This window comes from Mesoplodon densirostris, chromosome 13 (genome assembly GCF_025265405.1).
Source record: "Mesoplodon densirostris isolate mMesDen1 chromosome 13, mMesDen1 primary haplotype, whole genome shotgun sequence".
Lineage (NCBI taxonomy): Eukaryota > Metazoa > Chordata > Mammalia > Artiodactyla > Ziphiidae > Mesoplodon > Mesoplodon densirostris.
In genome coordinates, this window is record NC_082673.1 from 9,545,555 (window position 1) to 9,568,966 (window position 23,412).

General features: G+C 41.3%; 1 protein-coding gene across 2 annotated transcripts; it reads right to left on the reverse strand.

The window, feature by feature from the left end:
• Positions 1-614: 614 nt before the first annotated feature.
• On the reverse strand, positions 615-23,412 carry GGH (gamma-glutamyl hydrolase). Of its 2 annotated transcripts, XM_060115930.1 has the most exons (9): positions 23,200-23,412; positions 20,109-20,223; positions 16,128-16,178; positions 12,265-12,349; positions 8,922-9,060; positions 6,628-6,734; positions 6,454-6,544; positions 2,363-2,500; positions 615-842 (listed from the first exon to the last, which is right to left on the reverse strand). In XM_060115930.1, the coding sequence occupies exons 1-9, from the start codon at positions 23,306-23,308 to the stop codon at positions 721-723; spliced, it is 957 nt and encodes a 318-aa protein (XP_059971913.1). In that variant the 5' UTR covers positions 23,309-23,412; the 3' UTR covers positions 615-720. The 2 variants fall into 2 exon arrangements, with proteins under 2 accessions (XP_059971913.1, XP_059971914.1); XM_060115931.1 differs by lacking the exon at positions 2,363-2,500.

The following is a 23,412-nucleotide window of genomic DNA, read 5'->3' on the forward strand; positions in this document are numbered from 1 at the left end:
GATTTTAGTTATATGTGTGATCTAAAAAATAAAACAAATGAACAAACACATCTAAACAGAAAGTCATAGATACAGAGAATGAACAGGTGGTCGCCAGAGGGGAGAAAGGCAGGGGGTAGGGCAGAGTAGGTAAAGGGGATTAAGAGATATAAACTTCCAGTTACAAAATAAGTTAAGTCCTGAAGATGTAATATACACAGAGAAAAAACAGTCAATGACACGGTAACAATCTCCTATGGTGACATTAACTGCACTTATTGTGATGATCATTTTATAACGTATACAAATATCAAATCGCTATGTTGCACACCTAAAACTCACATAATGTTGTACGTTAATTATAACTCAATAAAAATTAATAAAAAAATAAAGAGTCTTCAGCAAGGATGAGGTAGGTGGATGGGTAGGGAGTGGTACGTACTTCCAGAATCAATCAGTTAGAAAAAATAAAATATCTGTATTTTCAATAGATTTATTTTTTTCTAATCTTCAGATAAAAGAAAGCTTTTCCATGAAAAACACTCAGATTATGTATCTGTCTCACTGACTGATTATCAAATGTGATAGAAATAGTCAAATGTACTGAATGAAGAATCAGAGCCAGTCACATCATAGAAACGGAATCTCTGTGGCCTTCTATTATCATCATGAGTAACAAGTTATTACAACAGTTTAATCATGGAGTTAATCAAAATTTCTCTGTTAACACATTGAAGGCTTTCAATCAAATATATAACTTTGCTGAAATGAAGAAATGTTCCCAGTATAAACTGGACGGTACTGATAAATTAGTGCTTTGCCCTCTTCAACATCAGATTCAAAATGGTGATTGTTTTTCCGAGCTGCAAGAAAAAGAAAGCGCTAATTTTTAAAAAGATAGGATACAATTTTCAAAAGGCTACTTTAAAATATTTCTTCCTATAATCAGCCTTATTAAGTGGGATAATACCAGCAAAAAGGAGAAACGTCTTACCGAATTTCCCCCAAATGAAGCAGCACCTGATTTGGAGTACAGCCTTCCTGACAGCAGCCGTGCCTACCCCGCACCAGACCCCACGTGGTGCTCACTCCCCCTCCATTCAAATGTCTACTAGGCGCCTACTGTGTGCATGGCTTGATGCAGGGCCTGGGGATGGCGACATCCACAAGGCAAGGTCCTAACGCTCAAGAAGTCTTGTCTAGTCACCACACAGAAGTTTTTATAGGCTAATCAGGAAGACACTTCAAGAGGATGGAGACACTGGCAAAGCTGAGGTTGGGGAGAAGGGAGGCACCTCCCCCAGGTAAGGCAGAAATCTGAAAAGCAAGGAGGCACAAAGAAGTCGCACGGCTAAACTTCAGGTGTGAGGGGGTGAGGGCTCAGACTCTACCCTAAAGTCAAAATAAGGTAAATACAGGCTTCCGTGGCATTTTTAGAAAGAGGGATGCTGGACAATGAAGGCCACGTAGCCGTTCCTGTGATACTGCTGCAGAGAGCCTTGCTCTGCGCCCTGCTGTCCTCATTTACTCCTACACACACGACATGGAGATGTTTCTTGGGACTAACACTACACATGGGAGAACTGTTTTTTAATTTGGGGCTTTTGTAATGAAACGACCCATTCAACGGAGCACAATTCTAAACCACAGTGAACTCAGGAGGAGGCACTTTACCTGCGAGTGGGGACGGAGGGTTGATAAAACCTCAGGGCAAGCGTGAAGAGAGGATGCAAACAAAGCTCAGGGAAATCCTCCCGGGGCCGCGACTTGCCAGAGTGACACCCTATCCCTTGCAAGTTGTGTTCGTAGCTCTGTCTTACACCCGTATCACTCAACTAAAACTCAAGCATCTATAACCAAATTCTCAGTTTCCCCACAAACATAACATAGCATGACTGTGTCTGTGTTTTCATCATGAAAAAGCAGGCAAAGCGTATTAACTTTCTCCAATGTGCCAATACCTACAGATAGGCAGCCTTAAGACCACAGACTGATGAGCATAGAGTCAATTTACATAATTGTCTTGGAAAAGTAAGATCTAATTCTCAGAGAATGTCATAATTAAATCATTATCCCTAAAAAGAGTAATTGGAGGGGAATCTAAAAAAAAAAGCACTCAAGGAAACAAAACAAAACAATCTTTATGCTGTTGTTCAGGAAATCAGCCCACTTTAGACTGTACAGTACTGTTAACTGAAATAACTGTCCTGGTTTGATTTGAATGACTAATATCTCAATTTCAGGGCCTTCACATGAATTAGTTTTTTTAAAAGTTAAACCTACAGAACATTTATAGAGTAAAAGTACACAGAAGTTCAGATGAGGGCAATTTCCTTCAAAACCACACTAGGGTGACAAAATTATAACCCCTGCCCCGTATTACCTTCAGCCACAAAGAACTCTGCTAAATAAAATGCAGCCCTCACAGCATTAGGTGCATGAGAAATGCCTTTTAAGTTTCCCCACTCATAAGGAGCTTTCTCTGGATGCCACTGGACACCATATACTGGATACTGGTATCCTGCACAAAGAACATAGACTGGTGAGTATTAAGTAGTAACAATGGTCAGGGATGTTACTTACAATTAAATTATGTTTTACATCCTGTGTAAAACATTATTTTTATAACACCCAATGTCAGACAAAATTAAACTGTGCATTCTCTCAGACACAATTTCAGTTAATAGTCAATGTGAAAGTTCACAATACAATGTTTCACTGACTTATAACCTTTTATAATTTGAAATATGATTCCCTTTACTAGGTGATCAGAGTAGAGAGAAATAACTGAGACTTTGAATATATCCCAGCTTAACAGTCAAGTGCACATCTGATTGGTAACAAGTTTCTTCTCCAACTCTCTTCCCCCCACTTCATACCGCATTTTCATCCCCTCCTATAATGACATTCACATGAGCATGAACTACGCCAGCATCTTTAGTGTCCTTTTACGTAAGTCTCAGGCTAAACTGTGTCTCTCTCGCTCAGTCTACGGAAAGGTTCATGGTTTCATGCTGCCAATTTTTAAATAGTTTTTAAAAGTTTAAATTTGGTGTGGAAGACTTTTGGTAATGTACTTCACTTATTTTTAGAATTCTTAAATATCTTTATATACAAAAATGATACTATCCCTAGGATTTACTCCAAAAACTAAGCTGGTATGAGGAGAAAATAGACATGAAACAAGAATGGCCACATAAATGTGATAGTGGTTGAAATTAGAAAAAGGTACCCAGGGGATCATTATCTTACTCTCTCTACTTCTAAATATGGTTTTAAAATTCCATAATTAAAAAAATATGTATAATATTTACCTTCTGAGAAATATCTATACTCATCTCTTTTTCTCTTCACATATGCCTTTCCTCATTTTAATTGAAAAAAAAATCCTCCCTCTATTATTTTTGCTTTGAAATTATAACCCTGACTACCATGGGGAGATACTTAGAGAAATGAATTATCCAAAAGTTGAGATATCTAGGGAAAAGGGCACTGCCCTCATATCCCATGAGATTCTGCTGAGAGAGATCACGTCAGAAGAAGGAAGCCTATTTTATCCTAGGCTTCTTCAGTCTAGATTCACAAGAGGAAACAACCTACCAGCAAGCAGCTCCGGTCAGTCTACTCCATCCCTCCCCACTGCGCCCCTCCCCCCCTCCCTCCTTCTTTGTGACGTACTCTCTTTCTCTGTCTTGAACCACATGTGATGCCACCAGCAGGAGACCCGTGGGCTGGATGACCAGGAAATTAACTGTTACACATAGGTAACTGAAAGGCAGATCTTCTAATGTATTTCTTTGAGATATGAAAAGTATTATTTAGAATAAGAAATACCCTAAGTGGTGGCGCAGTGGTTAAGAATCTGCCTGCCAATGCAGGGGACACAGGTTCAAGCCCTGGTCCGGGAAGATCCCACATGCCGCGGAGCAACGAAGCCCGTGCGCTACAACTACTGAGCCTGCGCTCTAAAGCCCAAGAGGCACAACTACTGAGCCCACGCACCACAACTACTGAAGCCCACGCGCCTAGAGCTCGTGCTCCGCAACAAGAGAAGCCACCGCAATGAGAAGCCCGCGCACCGCAACGAAGAGTAGCCCCCGCTCGCCGCAACTAGAGAAAGCCTGCGTGCAGCAACAAAGACCCAACACAGACATACATAAATACATTAATTAATTAAATTTATTTAAAAAAAGAAATACCCTAAGTGATAAATTGTAATAAAGATTTTTCAGATAGATATATAGATAGATGAATGGATAGGACAGAGATACACACTGACATTCAGAAACAAGTTGAGATTTACTCTTTTTTTGTAAACTGCGTCAATAAAAGATCAATGCAGGTTCCTGACAACTCTAGGAATCATGCCCTGGCTCACTGATTTAGAACAAAATATCAAGAACAGGAAGGAAATGTGCAAACAGGAGCATCTCAAGTGTTTCTATCCAGTAGGTGTCAGAAAACTTTCAGAAGATAAAAATTTCAAATGAGCCTGGTATGATGACATAGCCAGGAACAGAACCAACATGAAGTCCTATTCCCTAATTTCCAAGCCAAAATTCTTTCATTTAAATAATTACTCATCTATTCAGCATCTACTGAGATTTCCATAAAGTCCTGGAAACACAAAGAATGACAGAGTCCCAGCTCTCAGTGAGCTCTTAGCCTAGGAGGAAAGATAGAACATGAGCAAGTAACTGCAAAGAGACATTCCTAGGACGTGCAGAGCAAGTATAAAGCAGGAGCACTGAGGATGTGGAGAGAAAGGATAACGGGCAGGGATGGGCTCCAGGAGCTGCCCAGTGACCTGAGCTCTTAAAGCTAGCTAAGAGGTCATCAGCAGAAGGGAATGCGGAGGAAGGAAAGCTTTTCAGAGGAGAGGAAAGAACCTAAGAAAAAGCACAGGGGCAAGAAGTGCTGCTCTGTGGAGGACTGTGTGCACTGAACAGGGTGCATGGAATCCAGGCTAGCGATGAAGGCGGGGCAGACCATGAGTAAATGACTGGGAAATCCAGACTCCACCCTCCAAGTGCTGAAGCGCCAGTGAGGAGCTTTCTCCCCAAGCAATGTGGTCAGACTGGAATCTCGGGGCATTGCTGGTGACCAGCTGGAAGGCAGGTTTGTGCAACAGTTAGGAGTTCCTGCGGCAACACAGGTGGCAGGTGGTTTATGCTGAAGTCGGACAGGAGGAATAGAGAGATTTGGGAAGAAGAATTCCCAAGAAAGATTTGGGAAGTAGAAAGTGGCACGGACTTCTTAGATGTGGAGGATGAGGGCAGCCCACACTAGATGATGTGGTGAATGATAACGCTGTCAACTCAAGTAAGAAATACAGGAGGGGACAGGGTTAGAGAGATACGTTCAGAGTGGTTCACTTCAGACTGGATTCATCAGCCTTCCCAGAATTCCGGGGAGGTGCGGTTTCTGAACCTTCAGACATCTGACCTCCCCCAACAAGAGAGCCAGTGACATGGCCACAACCTGTGAATAGCGTGAACTACTTCCGCTTCATCCCAGTTAATTCCAGTCCAGTGCTCGGGCCTCGCCAGTAGCGCCAATCAGTCTCACCAGCTGAAAGACCACCTACTGCTTCTGCAAGCTCTCATTCATGGTATTTTGCTTCCTTGTGCACTTGTGATGTTTTGGCTGTGAACCAATCACTTTCCTTAAAACCTCATATGGAAACTTCTTAAAAGTCCCGGATAAATGCAGGTTCCTCCAGAGAGCACTACTGATATTTGTTTCTGCCACGCACGTTGAGGCACTACCAGTCCGAGATAACTTCAAACACACTTTTTGACTTAAGATGTGCCGAACTTCCCAGTTAGTATAGCGCGGGCCACACTAGACCGGCCTGTCATGAAAACACTCGAGGCTTACTGATTTACCAGCCCACCCCCTTAGCGCTACGGTTCAGGATGGCAAACTCTCCCTGCAGTTCTGCAGGCAGGATTCACTGAGGGTCCAGCCTTCCGAGTCCTGCTCCATGGGGGTGCTCTCCAGGGAGGGGGCTCCTGGGCTTCATCTCGAGCGCTCCTGACTCAGTAATAAGGCTGGTTTAAACACTCCACTTACCTCCTGCGGTTTGGGGCCTGAATACTCTTACTGTCACTTCATCAATGTATTTACTTAGGAAGATGTTTTTCCGTATGTCAATCACATTTTTTGCGTTGTCTGCAGCACGTACTTAATCTGCAGTATTGCTAGAAACAGAAATCACTTTCTCCATTTATTTCTTCATCCACTCTCCCCTTACTCTTCACTTCCCTGTTTCATCACCCTATCATAGAAGGTGACCCAGGTAAACCACAACTGATTTGGAACATGGGCAAAACAGGTCTCCTGTCTCCAAAAATGCCCTAACTTCTAACTTCAGTCCCCAAAGTAACATGAGGTTATTCATAAGAGAACTATAAAATCAAAATTAATAAATATAATAAGTAAAATAAAGTGTACATATGCAGTGATACGTACCTTCCATTGTTGAAATAAACTCAATATAGCCATCTGTATTTGTAGTTAATATATTGAAAAACGCCTTTAACTTTTCATTCATTGTAAAATTCTAAAGTACAAAAATAAGAACAAAATAATTACTTCTGTAGTAAATCTAAATGCATTAATTTCATTGCGTTATTAATGTGATACCTTCACAGAGAGGCTCCACATGTGGAAATTTGCAGTCAGAGGTTCTCTTGCTAATGACAGCAACAAGTCAGCAGGAAAATTCTGGAACATTCTGCTCTGCAGTGGACCTGAAATAATTGAAGCATAAAAAGAAATAATTTAAACACAAAAAAATACAATCCATTGAAGTCACTGATCTACAGCCAGAGAGAGGCCATTGTTAAGACATAATCAAGATGACTAAATGATATGCAAACATATCGTTTCCACAGAAGTATTCTAGTCAAGCACAAAATAAGTTTAACACACAATTCCAAATATGTTCCATACTTAAGTACTTTTCTTCTAGAATTGTAACATGAATAACTGACATTCTTCAGACGGGATAATGAGCAGGCTGGTCATAGAGTAAGCAGAGCATTTTGAAATGGGTTCTCTAGACGGCACTGAAACAGAGGTAAAATTTTCCATATGTGTATATATTTGTTTACTCAGGAAACGACCCAGAACTTTTAACACATCTTCAAAGGTATCTGGGGCTTAAACGGTTAAAAATACCAACAACGTAGGAAAAAACACTAACCAGGCCAAGATAATTCTACTCACTAAATAGATCAAAAGAAGCAATTTACCTCAATGAAGGCTCTGGACTCTGACACAGACATACACCAGCAAAGGGTTAAGAAAATCCTGATGGTGTTCAAGGCCCTAATGCCAGCTGTCCCTAAATGAACCCCTCATTCACGATGCAATGGCTTCCATTAGAATCCCAGAGCCCCACATGATAAAAATCCGCTGATACCTTACTTCAGCGGATTTCATTCCTTTTTTTGTATAAACTCGGTTTTAACCACATACAACCAAAAGAGATTGACCTAATACATACACCTCCCACAGGATTCTTGCAGTAATTAAGTGAGATAATGTGAGAAAGAGCTTTGAAAAGTATAGAGCATTTTATAGATTCTATGTATAACAACTACTACTTTCTATCCAAAATCCTTATGAGAACAGGAGTGGTTGGTAGCATTCAATTCTGATGATTCAGAAATCAAGTAACCTACAAGAATCATTATCTATTTACACAGATTGGTAAATAAAGAATTTGTCTGGTCTTTGTCCTGGGTTCCTGACTGGGAGCTTTTAAACCCTTGGAATCTCCTGACTGATAGGTGTGTCTTTGTAATGCTAATGAGGTGACACAAGGTGGCCCCTGGACAGCTTCAGGATGAGGTTGGTTATCAGAAAAACTAACCACGTGATTATAGCAGGTCTGACTTTACCTGGCTATGTAGTGCAATGGACATGCATTGGACTTCTAGAGTAGGTCTGACTTTGAGCTAGCCTGATCGCCAGGGATGAGACAAGGACTGGAGATTGAGTTCAATAACACGGCCAGTGATTTAATCAACCATGCCTTCACAATAAAGTCCCGATAAAAACTCTGAGGACCAAAGCTCACCAGGGCTACAGGGCTGGTGAACATATTGATGTGTCAGGAGGGTGACGTGCCCTGACTCAACAGGGAGAGGGCAAGAAGTTCTATATTCCCTCACAGACCTTGTCCCATGTGGATCCTTTACAGTAAAACTCTTTATTGCAAACATAGCACTTTCCTGAGTTCTGAGAGTCATTCCAGTTAATTATTAGACCTGAGGGGGATTGTGGGAATCCCAAGATTCATGGCCAGCTGATCAGACGTATGGGTGGCCTGGGGGTGTGACTCATGGCTGGCATCAGACATAAGGGCAGTCTAGTCACGGAGATAACCTTTAACTGGAGTCTGTGCTAACTCCAGGTTGTTAGTACTAGAATGGAATTGCAGTGCACCCTAGCTGGGATCGGAACAGAGTACACAGCCAAGGGAAAAATGCTGACTATAATAATAATAGCTAACATTTATTAGAGTAATATCTAAAGTGCTTATCAGAGTACCTGGAAAACATTATCTTATTTAATCCTCACAAAAAAATCCTAAGAGGTAAACGCTTTTACAAATCAGGAAATTAAAGCTAAGAGAGGTTAAATGATTCCCCAAGGCAGAAGTGACAAAGCTAGGACTCAAAACCAAGTCTGATTTTAGAGTTTTTAATCATGCACTGTCCTGACGTCACTAGAAGCAATAAGTTATCAACGTTCAAAATTCCTTAAGCCAACTTTATAACTCAGTACGAAAAGTGATCATCCACATCTTCAGCCTGTGTAAATAATTTAAAAATTAACAAATGTTATGAACATTTTTTTTACTCTGATATTTGCAACTTACTAATCCTGCCCAGTTAATATTTTTTTAAGGATCAAAAGAGAATTCTTACCTCTAGTGAAGTTCAGTGGCATTTTAATTCCAACAGTATCTGTGAGGGTTAATAAGCTCTCTCCACTGACCAGATACGTAAGCTCTTCAAATCCAAGGCAGGTCCCCCACGTGGGAAAATAGTCTCCTTTATCAAAACCCTGTGCAGAATAAAGAGAAAACTAAGCTTACTCAAACTTTTCAAAATAAAAATTATACATTTGGTTTGTCATACAAGATTGGCACCTGAGGTATACATGGATTTCTAAGGAGTTTTCCAGGATCAAGAGTAGTAGGCTATCACTTTCTCTGTCTTCTATCAGCAGGATATCACCTAATTTCTCTTAGATCAAGCTCCCACATAATAGTTCAGGTTTAATTAACCAAACTATCCAAACTCAGTTGTGCTGGGAAAGATACAGACATTTGCCAGTCAACTACCAAACAACACATGTAACATTCAGGGACTGTAAATATCAAAGATAATGCTAGATAAATGCCTATTTATACATTTTCTACAAATCTTGTTGCTTTAAAGGACTGTCCGGTTTTGAACATACTCTGAATGGAAGTCTTTCCTCCATTATCTCAGAAGTTATAGTAACAGCTGCATTATACCACCTTCAGCTAATCAGATTTAAATCAGGTAAAAGCCATGATCTGGAAGGAAAGGAACAGTCGACAAGCAAAAGTAAAATAAAATTTCAGAGAGTAAAAGTTGTCAACTAAAAAAGTACAAATGTACTGGGTTTCTTCAGAGGAAATCACAACAACCAGTGTGACTGGGGAGAAGCATTACAGAGACTGAATTTTCTGATCAACCAAAGATTAAACCCATATGTGCCGATAGTTACAAAAATGGGTTTTGTAACTTTTCTAAAAGCAGTGGTTTTCCTGCATAGACTGTAAAATATAACCTAACAGTAACTCATTTTAAATGAGGAAATTGTTAGGGAGTTTTTTTCTGTTCTTCAATGAGAAAAATATAGAACAGCATTAATTTCTATACTTCCTATCTCAAGATAGGATTTTAATACTTTTATATGCAAGTCTGGAAAATTTTATTTTTAGAAGTTAGAATTGTATATGTTATGTTGAAGGGTCTTACTGCATTCACTTACAGTAAACACAAAAGAGGATTGAACTGTTCTCTCTTTCCATATGCGCACCAAATTTGATTTCTGAACTAAATGTTAAATCCCCACTTGCTGGGACCACGTCTTTTGTTTGTTGTGATCAGCAGAGCAAAGGACACAGAGTGAAACCAAATAGATCTCACAGAAATCACTTCTCAGGGCTTCTTCATCAGGGCCTGTGGACCCCAGTGGCTACAGCTAAATGGAAGTTCAAGGTTGCTAAGCTTTTTTCTTTGCTTTGAAATCTTCAAGTAGCTAATTACATTTTTAAAAATTTATTTATTTATTATTTTTGGCTGTGTTGGGTCTTCGTTGCTGCGCACAGGCTTTCCCTAGTTATGGCGAGCAGGGGCTACTTTTTGTTGCGGAGCACGGGCTCTAGGCGTGCGGGCTTCAGTAGCTGTGGCACGCGGGCTCAGTAGTTGTGGCGCACGGGCTTAGTTGCTCCGTGGCATGTGGGATCTTCCTGGACCAGGGCTCGAACCCGTGTCCCCTGAGTTGGCAGGCGGATTCTTAACCACTGTGTCACCAGGGAAGCCCTAATTACATTTTTTTAAATAGGCCTTTGGGTCTTATGAGTTAGGTGGTTCCTTTTTTTTTTTTTTTTTTTAATTGAACAAGCCAGTTACATGAGTCTCTATATGCAAAGGAAGAGTGGCTTTATAATGTTCATATATATGCTTTCCAAATGCATTTTAAATCACTCATGTTATAAAATTTCAATTTTGTTCGCTAGTTTTTCCAAAAAGTATCCACTGAGCATGTACTAAATACATGGAACCATATGATATGAAATGAGGAATGCCTCGAAGGGTGTCAGAACCATGCAATCTGATGAGACATGAACAGCTAACTTCAAGATATTCTGTCTCTGGGCTTCCCTGAAAAGCTGGCTAAGGCACAAATTAGGGACGGGGTAGAAAGAAACAGCCTAAGCAGATCTGAAAGTAGAAGGACACAGAGTATGTGCTGGAAATACCAGCCTGGCTGCAATCACCTGCACAAGCAAAGTCTGGGAAAGGTGAGCTGTGGACACACTATATATCTTGACTCAAAGACTATGAAAGGCTACAGGTCATCGAGCCAAGCCATTAAAAGTTTTCAAACAAGCATCTCATATGCTAAAAGCAGTTTCTTAGGGAAATATTTAAGGTTGGGGGAGATAGTAGGGCCAGCAAGATTAGTTAGAAAATTGCTGTTAACAGTTCAGGGGAGAAATAGCCAGGGTCTGAGCTATGGTGCAAAGGCAGGAGCAGTCTTTTTAGGAGACTAAAAAGAAATCGAGGGGCTCTGCAAGTCACTGCACGGAGAGGAGATGAGAATTAACAACACATGAACAGGGACTTCCCTGATGGCACAGTGGTTAAGAATATGCCTGCCAATGCAGGGGACACAGGTTCGAGCCCTGGTCCAGGAAGATCCCACATGCCGCGGAGCAACTAAGCCCGTGCGCCACAACTACTGAGGCTGCATTCTAGAGCCCACGAGCCACAACTACTGAGCCCACATGCCACAACTACTGAAGCCCACGTGCCCAGAGCCCGTGCTCTGTAACAACAGAAGCTACTGCACTGAGAAGCCCACGCATGGCAATGAAGAGTAGCCCCGCTCACCGCGACTAGAGAAAGCCCGCAGTCAACAACAAAGACCCAACGCAGCCAAAAAAAATAATTAACAAAAAAAACATAAAACGCAACACATGAACAATGCCCAGTAAATAATGAAGACAGCTTACTCAGCCACCATGAGGGCCTGGTTCACGTTAATGAGCTCAAACAGAGAGGGCCGGCCAGCAGGGCTCTGAAGGCTCCCTGGAGCCCAGAATTAAATGAAGCACAGAGAAAATGGGCAAGAGCTGCCACTGGCTGGAAAAGAACAGGCACTTCAAAAGTTAAAGGTGTGGGCTTCCCTGGTGGCGCAGTGGTTGAGAGTCCGCCTGCCGATGCAGGGGACACGGGTTTGTGCCCTGGTCCGGGAAGATCCCACATGCTGCGGAGCGGCTGGGCCCGTGAGCCATGGCCGCTGAGCCTGCGAGTCTGGAGCCTGTGCTCCGCAACGGGAGAGGCCACAACAGTGAGAGGCCCTCATACCGCAAAAAAAAAAAAGTTAACGGTGTGATGAGACTAGGGTAATTGTGCAGGAAGTATTACCACATGCTCAAAAAAAGAATTATCCTCGTGGAAAATTACAAAAACTCACCTGGAATAATAAGAAATAACTGAGGCTTACCTGTATGGCCAACTTGTAAAATATTTTGGCCACGCGGGCGTACCCTGACTTCATGAGGTTAACACTTCCTCCAGGGAAAAGGATCCTGAAACAACATCAAACAGGGTGCATTTCAACCCCTCCCCACTCCCAGAAAATAAACAATCTTTTTATTTTAAAACATCTTTTCCTTATTACATAAGCAGCAAGATCATTAGAGAAAATGAGAAAAATAAGGCAAAAAGAAAATACAAAATATTTACAATCCCACCCATTTGTAAACTATTGCAGTTAACAATGCACTTGTGCATATTCTACCAAACCTCTTGGATAAACAAGTTTATTTTTGAAATACAGTGAGGATAAATTAAAGTAAAATAAATGGGGGGAGGGGAGGAGAGTACACACAGCTAGAAATCAAGTAGAAATAAAATTCCAAGTATAGCTAGGTTTAAATTAAGATGATCAGAGATGTCAAAATCAATTGCAGGTCCATAATCATGAGTCAGGCTTACCTCACAAAAAAAAATCTGTTTTAACAATAAAGAACAAACTAGTCATAAAAATATAGTAGGCTAGAATTAAACATCCATGGAATTTTAAATTTATTATTATTACCCTGAAATCTCTCCAGAAATAAGAATGGTGTTAGAAAATTTTGAAAAAGAACACAATTACCATTCTAAAAAAATTCTAGGAAAAAAAAGGGGAGAGTCACAGACATTTGACTTTATTTTACTCTACCCATAAAGGAGAGAGATAGAAAAATATTTAAGTTTTCATATCAACTTTTTAAACTAACTCTAAAAAGCTCTTAAAGTAACTAAGCATATTCAAAAGAGATTACAAAGGTTGGATTAAATATATTAAAAATTTTGAAAATACTTAAATATGAATTTGAGATATGTGAAATATCACTTTTGAGACTGTGTTCATTCAGTAATAGGTATTAGCCCACAGAGACAAAGATGGGTAATTTTTGCTGTTAGTAGGATCATGGTCTAGTAGGAAATATATAAACTATAAGGCAGAACATCTGCCACAAAACCAAGCAGAAAACCCTACAGTTTAAAGTGGCTTAATGAAAACTCATTAGCAGTTCTCCCTTTTCACTGACTCAGTATTTAAAAAGCTGCCTCTGAACAAACTTGGTATGTTTAATCTCAAAGTCCATTCATAAAGTAAAACTTGACTGTCCCTCTCGATTGACAAACTCCTTCAAAGCAAGGCTCTGCCTTTTCATCTCTGCAAGCCCTGCGCCCCCCCCCCCACCCCCGCCAAATAAAAACTGCATACAAGGCTCAGTAAAGGTGTTTCTGAAGTGGCATTAGAGTCCTGCTCGTTGTCTGCTGTATATTTTTGAGGTTCTACCATATACTCTCTCCTGGACTTATTTATCTTTGTCCATGCTAAAGTACACTGCATATAACAGGCATTGTAAATGTTTCACTAAATTGAACTAACTTTACTGTAAATATTTACTGATCCAAACTGAGGTGAATACAAACGACTGTTTTGAACATAGCTTTTTTTAAAAAAATAGTAATAAATGAACAGTTTTCTAAAATTTTTAAAAAGTTCTTTTTATAAAAGCTTTACAGTAAAATAGACTCCCTCCATCCCACTCCTGATCAGAAATAACCACCATAACGGGACTTCCCTGGTGGCTCAGTGGTTAAGAATCTGCCTTCCAATGCAGGGAACGTGTGTTTGACCCCTGGTCAGGGAACTAGATCCCACATGCATGCTGCAACTAAGAGTTCGAATGCCACAACTAAGGAGCCTACAAAGCCACAACTAAGGAGCTCACCTGCTGCAACTAAGACTCACTGCAACAAAAATTAATTTCAAAAAAAGCTGGGTGTTCTCTAAAAAAAAAAAAAAAAAAAGAAAAAAGAAATAACCACCATTAAAATTTGTTATGTTAACCTCATATATGTTATACATATCTCCTCACCCCAACTTTAAAAACAAAAGTAAATGGTAGTATACACACCACTATGTGCCTTGCTTCTTATCACATGGTTCACAGAACAATAGTGATTTGGGGCAACATCTATAGATAGCCTCATTTTTCACCTGTGTATAATATTCTATTATATGCATATAAGCTATTTTTTTAATCCAATTCCCAACTGATGGACTGTTGGATGGGTTCTAAAACAGAAGTATTTCAAACAATTCTACAATGCATATGTTTGGGCCTAAGTCTTCACATAAGGGGGGATTACATTTTTCTTTCCCCTTTTTTTTTTTTACTGAAGTATAGTTGATTTACAATGTTGTGTTAGTTTCAGGTATACAGCAAAGTGATTCATTTTTTTATACATATATGTATGTATATGTATGTATGTACATATATCCTTTTTCAGATTACTTTCCCTTATAGGTTATTATAAAATATTGAGTATGTTCCCTATGCTATATAGTAGGTCCCTGTTGGTTATCTATTTTATATATAGTAGTGTGTATATGTTAAAAGGGGTGATTATATTTGTAAAATAAAATTCCTTCTGAAGGGTTTCCTGGGTCATATGGTATGTGCATTTTTAATTTCAATAGATACTGTAAATCTGCCCCCAAGGGCTTCCCTGGCGGCACAGTGGTTGAGAGTCCGCCTGCCGATGCAGGGGACACAGGTTTGTGCCCCGGTCCAGGAAGATCCCACATGCCACAGAGTGGCTAGGCCCGTGAGCCATGGCCACTGAGCCTGCGCGTCCCGAGCCTGTGCTCTGAAACGGGAGAGGCCACAACAGTGAGAGACCCACGTACCGCAAAAAAAAAAAAAAAAAAAAAAAACCTGCCCCCAAAAGACTATATAACTTACATCCTGATGGAAGAAATTTTCACCTATTGAGGTATGGGGACATCATCCTGGCTTACACATGATTTGGCTTGAACTTTATGCTAACTAGAACAGCCTATCTTATGGTGCATCAAACAAGTGCTGTACAACTGCTTTAACCACTAAGGAAATAATGCATTATCCAGAAATTTCAAAAAAGTCCACTTTGAAGACAGGGATAAATGTCTCCCCTTCCTATGACGCCCATGCTAGTAGTCCTTCAAAGACCAGACACCAAGGTCATGCCGACTCGCTGTATATGTGCTAATCTGTCTGTCAAAACCTTGAAGGAATGTACCCCTGTTGTGTTTGATGTACGTTCTTTGCTCTGTCAAGATATAAAACCGTGTTTTCCCAGAGCACTTTCTTCCTGGGCTATAGTCCTCCATTTGGCTCAAATAAAACTCTCTTCTATTCCTTAATAACTGTTTATTGATTATTTGGAACAACAACTCCTGTAAGTAAAGGATAAGAACACTGTTTCCTCACAGCCTCACCACAGAGTACGAGCACATTTTCTGCTCTTTGCTGACTTGATGGTTTTTAATTGCTATAATTAGCTTTCCTCTAATTGTGAGTAATGTTGCACATTTTTTCATATGATTAAGAGGGTTTTTTTTTCCTGTGAGCTAAGCAATCATATCTTTTGCGAAGAAGCTGGAGGATATAAAACTTTTTTCCAAGTTCTATCCAAGTCACCTTCTGAAAAATAACCAATTAATATTCTCATTCTTAAGACTTATACATCCCCTAAGCAAGCAGTATGCCACGGCCTCCAAAGTGGCTTCAAAACATTTAAGACAAGCATTAAAAGAATAAAGACTATGTTGCACATTAAAAAAAATTGTATGTTGTCTACTGTGTAACATTTATTTCTTAACCTGCCTTTTCTCTGCAGGACTTCCGCACCTCTCGACTCAGAAAACTAATATTACACCACTGTAAGATAGCTACATAGAAACATAATACTAAATTTATATGTACTTCTTTGCATTGCTTAGACCTCCTACACTATATTAAACCAATGTTGGCAACTTACCCATTAATAGATTTGAAAAGCTTTTCATACTCTTCATCTTTAAGATCAAGCCTGAAAACAATAAAAATAATTACAAAACATCCATTTCCAAAACTTAAGAAGAAAAGTAAGCCTCTAAATGAAGTCACCACATTAATTTTTAAAAGCTGGGTGAAAAATAATTCTTAAATACTGGACTACATCACCCCTCTGCCTTCCTAGAGGCATTTTTTTTCAAACTACGCGAAAGCCACATACTTATATCCTTGTTTTGCTAATCAGACAAGTAAACATGTTTTCCTCTGGTCTAATGTAATTTGATATTGTGAGGTACATGTTAATATGCAAAACATTAAAGACTACGAGATTTGGGTACCAGTAATTTCTCTGCTAGCCAAGATAAAAAAAAAAAGGTAAGGATATTCCATAGTTTTAAGTAAAGACTGAGAGATTTATTAGCGTACCTATCTTAACTACAGGAAGCTTTGGCAAAAAATATAAATGCCAAGTCCCTGCTTCAACCCACCCCTACTGCCAACTGCAAAGGTCTCGGAACTACTGTGTATTCACAAGTCAGAAGAGTTCAGATCTAGGTGGTACAGACTGCATGCAGGTCCCTATAGATGGGCCTAATTTGCCCAGGTAATTATTCTGAAGTCCCCTTCATCAAACATCTGGTAAGGCTTTCCTAAATCACCACGTTATTGATGATTTTATTCCCTTCTCCAGAGAAAACCCATGGGATTAGTCTGTGACAACTAGCTACAACCTTGAATTATGTCACGGTAAGACAGGTTACTCTTCCAGAAGTTTGACAGAATGAAAGAACAAGGGAAAAGAGCATCCTATTTATGAATTCCTGCAAGATCTGTTCTACGTTTAGCAGTCTTCTGGTTGTATAAGAGAATAAAAAGGCATAATGCCTTCTCAACCTGCCGAAAAAGAAATAGGCAAATATCAACCACAGTCCATTTCTGCCCCACAGGAAAGTTTTAGAGGGCGTTAGGACACTTCTCCCATTATTAAGGAGATACCTATGATGCCCAGAACATAGCTGTGCTTTGCCAGAAAACTCCTCTAGGCTCTCCTCTAAGCCCAAATAAGCTGTGCTGTTCAGAAATTCATAATAATCCTCCTCTGGCAGAGAGCCACAAAGCAGTGGGTGACACTGCAATGGTGCTTACCACTATCTTAAATAGGGGATAAATGGGCAGGTGGCCGTGACTTGGGAAGTGACAGGAAGATGAAATGTGAGTCCCAGTATTCTGCCAGTTCAATCTCCCCAGATTGTGTCAACAAAGAAGGAACCAGCAGGGACCCAGAATCTTCCCCATGGATATTTAAACCAGAGGGCCAACTACCACCATGAGGAACCAAAATGGATTCAGATCGCTCGGCTGCACTCCAGGAGCTCCTACCAGCTAGCCATGCAGCCGGCCCCCAGTCACTTCAGTCATTCTAAGTAAATGGCTCCCCCATTGTCCATGACTGAATTTTCGGGCCCTGTTTATCACTATTAAGGGGCTTAACTGTTGGTTGGGGGCAGGGGGTGTCATAAACTTAAGCGCCTCAGAGGCCTTGCAGGCAAAACAGACCAGGTCACATTCTTTGAACACAGATGGTGCTTCCATGTTATCAGACTTTCTTGAAACAAAAGACCCTCTCAATACATTCTTTTTAAAGAAAACAGCGAAAGTCTGGCAATGAGGGCAAATGACACAGCTTCAGCAACGTGAAAAGGAGTGACAGGCACTGTTGCCAACGGAGAGCACGTGCTCCATTTAAAATGAGCTCCAGATAATTGCCTTCAAAACAAAACGAAGACGGGCTTCCCTGGTGGCGCAGTGGTTGACAGTCTACCTGCCGATGTAGGGGACACGGGTTCGTGCCCCGGTCCGGGAGGATCCCACATGCCTCGGAGCGGCTGGGCCCGTGAGCCATGGCCGCTGAGCCTGCGCATCCGGAGCCTGTGCTCTGCAACGGGAGAGGCCACAGCAGTGAGAGGCCTGCGTACCGCAAAAAAAAAAAAAAAAGAAAAGAAAAAAGGAAGCCAAAAATTCAGACTTTTACCAAGTCTTCTGATTTGTACATATTTTAAGCACTGCGTGAATGAAACACATTTTTAAGCCAAGAGCAGCCTGTGGGCAGCGACATGCCAGCTCTCAGGCGAGGGACACTCTGTGGGTCTCACTAGTCCTGTGGCGGAAGACCATCATAACCTGAGTGCACTGGGCACCTGAGGGCGAAGGCAGCAGACAAGGAGGAAGGACACCAGAGACAAACTTCTTCAACTGCTCCAGGATTAGGTCTCCCATCCTCCTCCTTTTCCCTTCTACACTACAGAAGTTGGTCCCCAGCATCCGAAATTCAGAAATGAACCCAATGTTATCGGTGTGATCACTTGTCTCATTCTACATTAGGCAATCCTCTGCAGGTTCCTCTGGGAATTTAGCTGCCATGCGTTACATTGTTGTTATAGGATCACATGATTCTAATTCTGAGCAATATACCTTCAAGTGAACTTGGGGAACCCAAGCTGGAAATTAACCTGAATGCTGACAGTCACGTTTTCAGTATCTCAGTCTTAAGTCCCAGTATTCTACAAATCATCAGTTTCAAAACTTCCCTAGTTTCAAAATTTCCCATTTCAAAACTTCTGTCATTCTCATCTATTCCTCCCTGTGCCCTTTCATTCTATTACTCGTCAGGTCTTACTGATTTTTTTAAAGAATATTTTTTTTTTTTACCCATTGATCCTACAACCACTGCTCTAAGCCAAGTCCTTCTCACTTCACACCTAGCCTACTCACACCTAGCAGCCACCTCTGAACTGGCCTACCTGCCTTTTTACTCTCCACCTCCCACTGTGTTATCAGCACTATGTCCTAAAAGAAGAGCTTGCAGAAAAAGCTTCCAGGATCAAAACTTTGCAACACTGTCCTAAGGACTGTCCAGAGCCTCTGCCTCAGCTCCAAAATGCTGCTGTTATCTGGGTTCCAAATAAGATTTCATTTGAAAAATTAGAACTGCTGCTAAAAAACTGAAGGCTAATGTCAAAAGCGAACGTTCATCTTGGAGTAGAGACAGTTAAATGTAAAAGATCAAGCAAAAAGACAATCCTTATGAATCTAAACATAAAACCATTTGGTGGTACCATTCTCAAAACTGTAATATTTGCATTTTTAGTATTAATGTTCTTTTTGAGCAGGACTTTTCTTTGTCACAATTTTTTAATGCTCAATTATTTACAAAAACAAGTTGCCCGGAGCAAATAGTTGTGTTTTGTGTGTGAAATCACTTATAATGGATTAGATGAGGGTGCTGGAAGACCCTAAAATATAACTAATTTTGGATGATAAGATAATATCAATGCTTACAAGGTTTTTGTTAAAAAATTCAACTCTTTCCAAATCAAAATGACATGCATCATTTATTATCATGTCATGTCATGAATATGACATGAATCATTTTATTATTCTAGGTCATTATACCACTAAAATAATGTACCTCCTTTAAAATTGCAATACCTGTAATTTATACGGACGCAACACTGCTGTATTAGTCATTTCCAAACTTCTAGAGTAGAGGGCAAAGGTGTTTTAAACGTCCTCTTCTAGAACACTCCTCGATTCCCTAAGTGTTTCCTTATCCTAATATTACGGGATGAAGCTGGTGAAGCTGTAGGTGCTTTCACTCCATTACTTTCACGATGTCTGATGAGGATCACCTTTTCTGGGGGTAAAGGTCACTCATTTCATTCTCTGTCTAATACAAATGCCACACGTCTAACGATATCATAGACGCACAGAGCTTCACACTTTAAACGACTTAATGAGACTCCTAAGCATTAGATGTTGTGACAAAAATCAGGTGTGATGTTAACACACTTGAATGACGTGATCATAGGAGAGAAAGCATTCATTTTAGAGATAAAAGATAATTTTAGAGATGAAACAGCAGTTGTAGGTTTTATTACTCAGTGTAAAAAATATCGAATCATACCTTATGGGTACAACTCTCGCACCTGCGGACTCCAGATACTTTACATAGGATGCAGCAATATAGTATTTTCCCAGGATTTTCATGTTCTCACTACGGCACCTTTGCATTAATATTCCTAAATTACAAAAAAAAAAAAAAAAAAAAAGTTTCAGTTTCAAGCAATTTCCTTTTTTCCTGCTCAGAAACTGAAACACATCACCCTAGAAATGTCACTACTCTACTCATTTAATTCACAGAATTAAATATGAAGCTTCTCCTGAAAGCACATCTATAGAATTTGGGGAAGGAGTAGTGGAGGCTGATCTGAGTTTTAAGTAGCCTTCTCTCTTGCCTCGTTAGGGAGGCCAAATAAGCCCCCAAAGTAGGTCTACAATAGCACCAGCCTTTTTCACAAAAGCTAGAATCAACTTCAGAGTACAGATCCTTCAGTCTAGAAGGAGGCCTCTCCCTTCCCACACACACACTCTAAGGCACATCGTTTCCTTGACAACAAAGTAAAGGAGTGAAAATATCTTCTATTCATATCTCTCCAACGTCATCCACACCACCTTAATCCAAGCAACTAATATCTTGCGTCCCACCGACCCCAGACTATTATAATAGCCCCTTAAAAGGTCTCTCTGCATCCTTTCTTAAACAACTGCCTTCCAACTCCAACCAGTTCTCCACATGGAAAGAAATCTGATGATATCACCATTCACTGTTTTGGCATATATTACTGAATCACACTATATACCAGGCACTGAACTAGGTGCTGGGGACACATGAGTGAACTGAACAAACCGAATCCCTGCTTTGTGGGCTTTAACTCCAGTGTGCGGAAGGGAGAGAAGAGAGGAAACACAGTAAACAAGATCAAAAGGGTAAACAATAGTGTGACGGCTGGTGGTAAGAGCCGAGAAGAAAAGTAAAGCAGCAGCAGAAGGTGTGTGTTTGGGGAAAGAAGGATTGGGTAAGTTCCAGTCTATAGGAAAGAAGAAAGTCTCTTAAAGGCGGTGGCCAGGCAAGTCCTCTCTCTGAAGGCAGAACATGACGCTGTCGGCAGGACTTCAGAGAGGTGAGGGAGTCAGCCACATGCGGATATCTGGAGGAAGACGGTTCCAGGGTGAGGGATAGCAAGTGCAAAGACCCCGAGTCACTTCTGTGCCTGACCCACTGCAAGGAGTGCCTGTGACTAGAGTCCTGTGTTGGCAAGGGGACAAAGTGACAGGAAAGGAAATCAGGGAGAGAGAGAGAGAGAGAGAGAGAGAGAGAGAGAGAGAGACAGAGAGATCAAAGCAGCAGGGGGTACCTCCTTGCTTGAGCACTTCGATGGGCTCCTAAACTTTCACATACTCTACAGACCCTGATGCTTGGGCCCACCTACCACTCTGGCTGCCTCTTACCTCTGAAACCTCAGCCCCAGCACAGCACTGGCATCCAGGACACATCAAAACACATCTCTCCGGAGAGGATACCTGTGCCTGTACCGCTCACTACTTCACCATTTGGAACACCTTCCGTGTCTCTGTAGGCCACCTGACAGGCAGGGCCGTCCTTATCAGTCAGTCACCTGTATCCCCAGCTTCTTACAACAACTGGCATTCATCAGGCACTCAGTTAACATATATGCCACATGCCAAACTTTGTTCAGTAAGACTGCTTTTCTCCTCAGGGAGCGGTCAGATCGTCCTTATTAAGGACAGTAACAATTTGGCAGGGAAAGAATTAGGGAGTGTCATAGGAAATGCAGTGGTTACAGGGCAGGCAGGGATGAGGTGCCACAAAGGCGGGCAGGGGACATGTGGACACAAGGTACCAGAAAGGAGGAAAGTACATTAGAGCAGGTAAGTTCCACCAACTTCTCCCCCGCCCCCTCTCCATCCTGGGACAAGAGCTCGGCTATATTCCCGCCCCTCAAAATGGGACCAAAATTCTACCCATACTTTGAGGCCATCTCATGAATTTCGCGGCTTCTTTTCTTGGAATCCTCTGCACTTCTAACTCAGTGCCTTGCACACAGGTGTTCAGTTAACTATGTTGTCTTAACTGATCAGGGTAAACCAAAAGCTTCCTTACTTTTTCTGTATTTGACCCTGGACTTGTTTCCTAGAAACCACTGTTTCTAGCAAAGAGAAACCAACCACTCCTCTTCCTTCCTTTTTCCCTCCCCTCTGCACCCACAGTTCCCAGCACACTACATGCGATTATACTTTGAGTTAATTCCCCTGGGCGAATCTAACCACTGTTTTAAGTAGCTTATAAAATAAGGCATTCCGAGTTCCAAATACTGATACACAACACATTTGAAAACTGGGCACAACCAATAAATACATGAAAAAATGCCCATCTACTTTCTATTTAGTTACACAATACAGTGCCCATCTTCGGGGGGGGGAACACACAAAAAACAATACGAAAAGCATAACACTACAGCTAAAATGAGACCATCTTAACTGTCCACACACAAGTTACTTTCTGCAAATTTAAGATCCGGGCTGATTTCTCCTGGGTTGCTTTCCCCTGCCCAGTATCAAATGTCTATTCTGGCAATGCAAATTGATTTTACTCTCTTTTTAAAACATACATTTGTCGAAAACGAAAAATGACATGCTTCACTTTAACACCGAATAGAATTGCCATGAGGATCACACCAGCCGCTGCTGGCCTCCTCTGCTGGAGATGACAAAGACCAAGGTATACCATTATTTCTTGATTATCTAGCCAATTCGATTTTTATACGTTATAATGCATCGTTCCTCGAAATGCGCCCTCTGCCAGTGAAATTTTAATAAAGATAATGCATGTACAGAATCCATTTGATCAGTAGAAATTCCTAGCTAAGTACAAACAAGAAAACCATCCGCAGGATTCTTCACAGTGCACCTTCCTCCCTTCCAATTTTAAGAGCCTTGGAGTTGAGGAAATCAACGAGGCATTAATTAGCTATATTTCAGCACGATCCAAATGATGGCTTGGCCCCTGTGCTACACAGGAAGGCACACATCCTAACCCTGAACTTGGGTCTTCCAGGACAGGACGTAGCCGCCGAAGCACAGCTGCTGGAAGCGCCCACCGCGGTCCCGGCCCCCGGCCCCCGCCGCCTCCTCACCGATGATGGGCTTCTTGGAGGTGGGGGCGGGAGGAGCGGACAGCCCAAGGCTCGCCGCCCCGCACAGGACCAGGACCAGCACTCTCAGCAGAAGACCCAAGCTCGCCATCGCGCTCGCCGCCTCCCGCCGCCTTTCAAAGGCACTGCCGGCGCTCAGCCAAGTAACTCAACCGCTGACTCCTGGCCGAACCGGGGATTAGGGCGAGGGCGGTG

Bases quoted from the DNA above. Each gene is read 5' to 3' on its own strand.
- GGH (XM_060115930.1), bottom strand. From the start codon at position 23,308: ATGGCGAGCTTGGGTCTTCTGCTGAGAGTGCTGGTCCTGGTCCTGTGC. The intron at 16,179-20,108 runs GTATGATTCGAT...TATTGTTTTCAG, and splicing joins GCGAGAGTTGTACCCATAAG to GCTTGATCTTAAAGATGAAG. The intron at 6,735-8,921 runs GTAAGAATTCTC...CAATTATTTCAG, and splicing joins GCCACTGAACTTCACTAGAG to GTCCACTGCAGAGCAGAATG.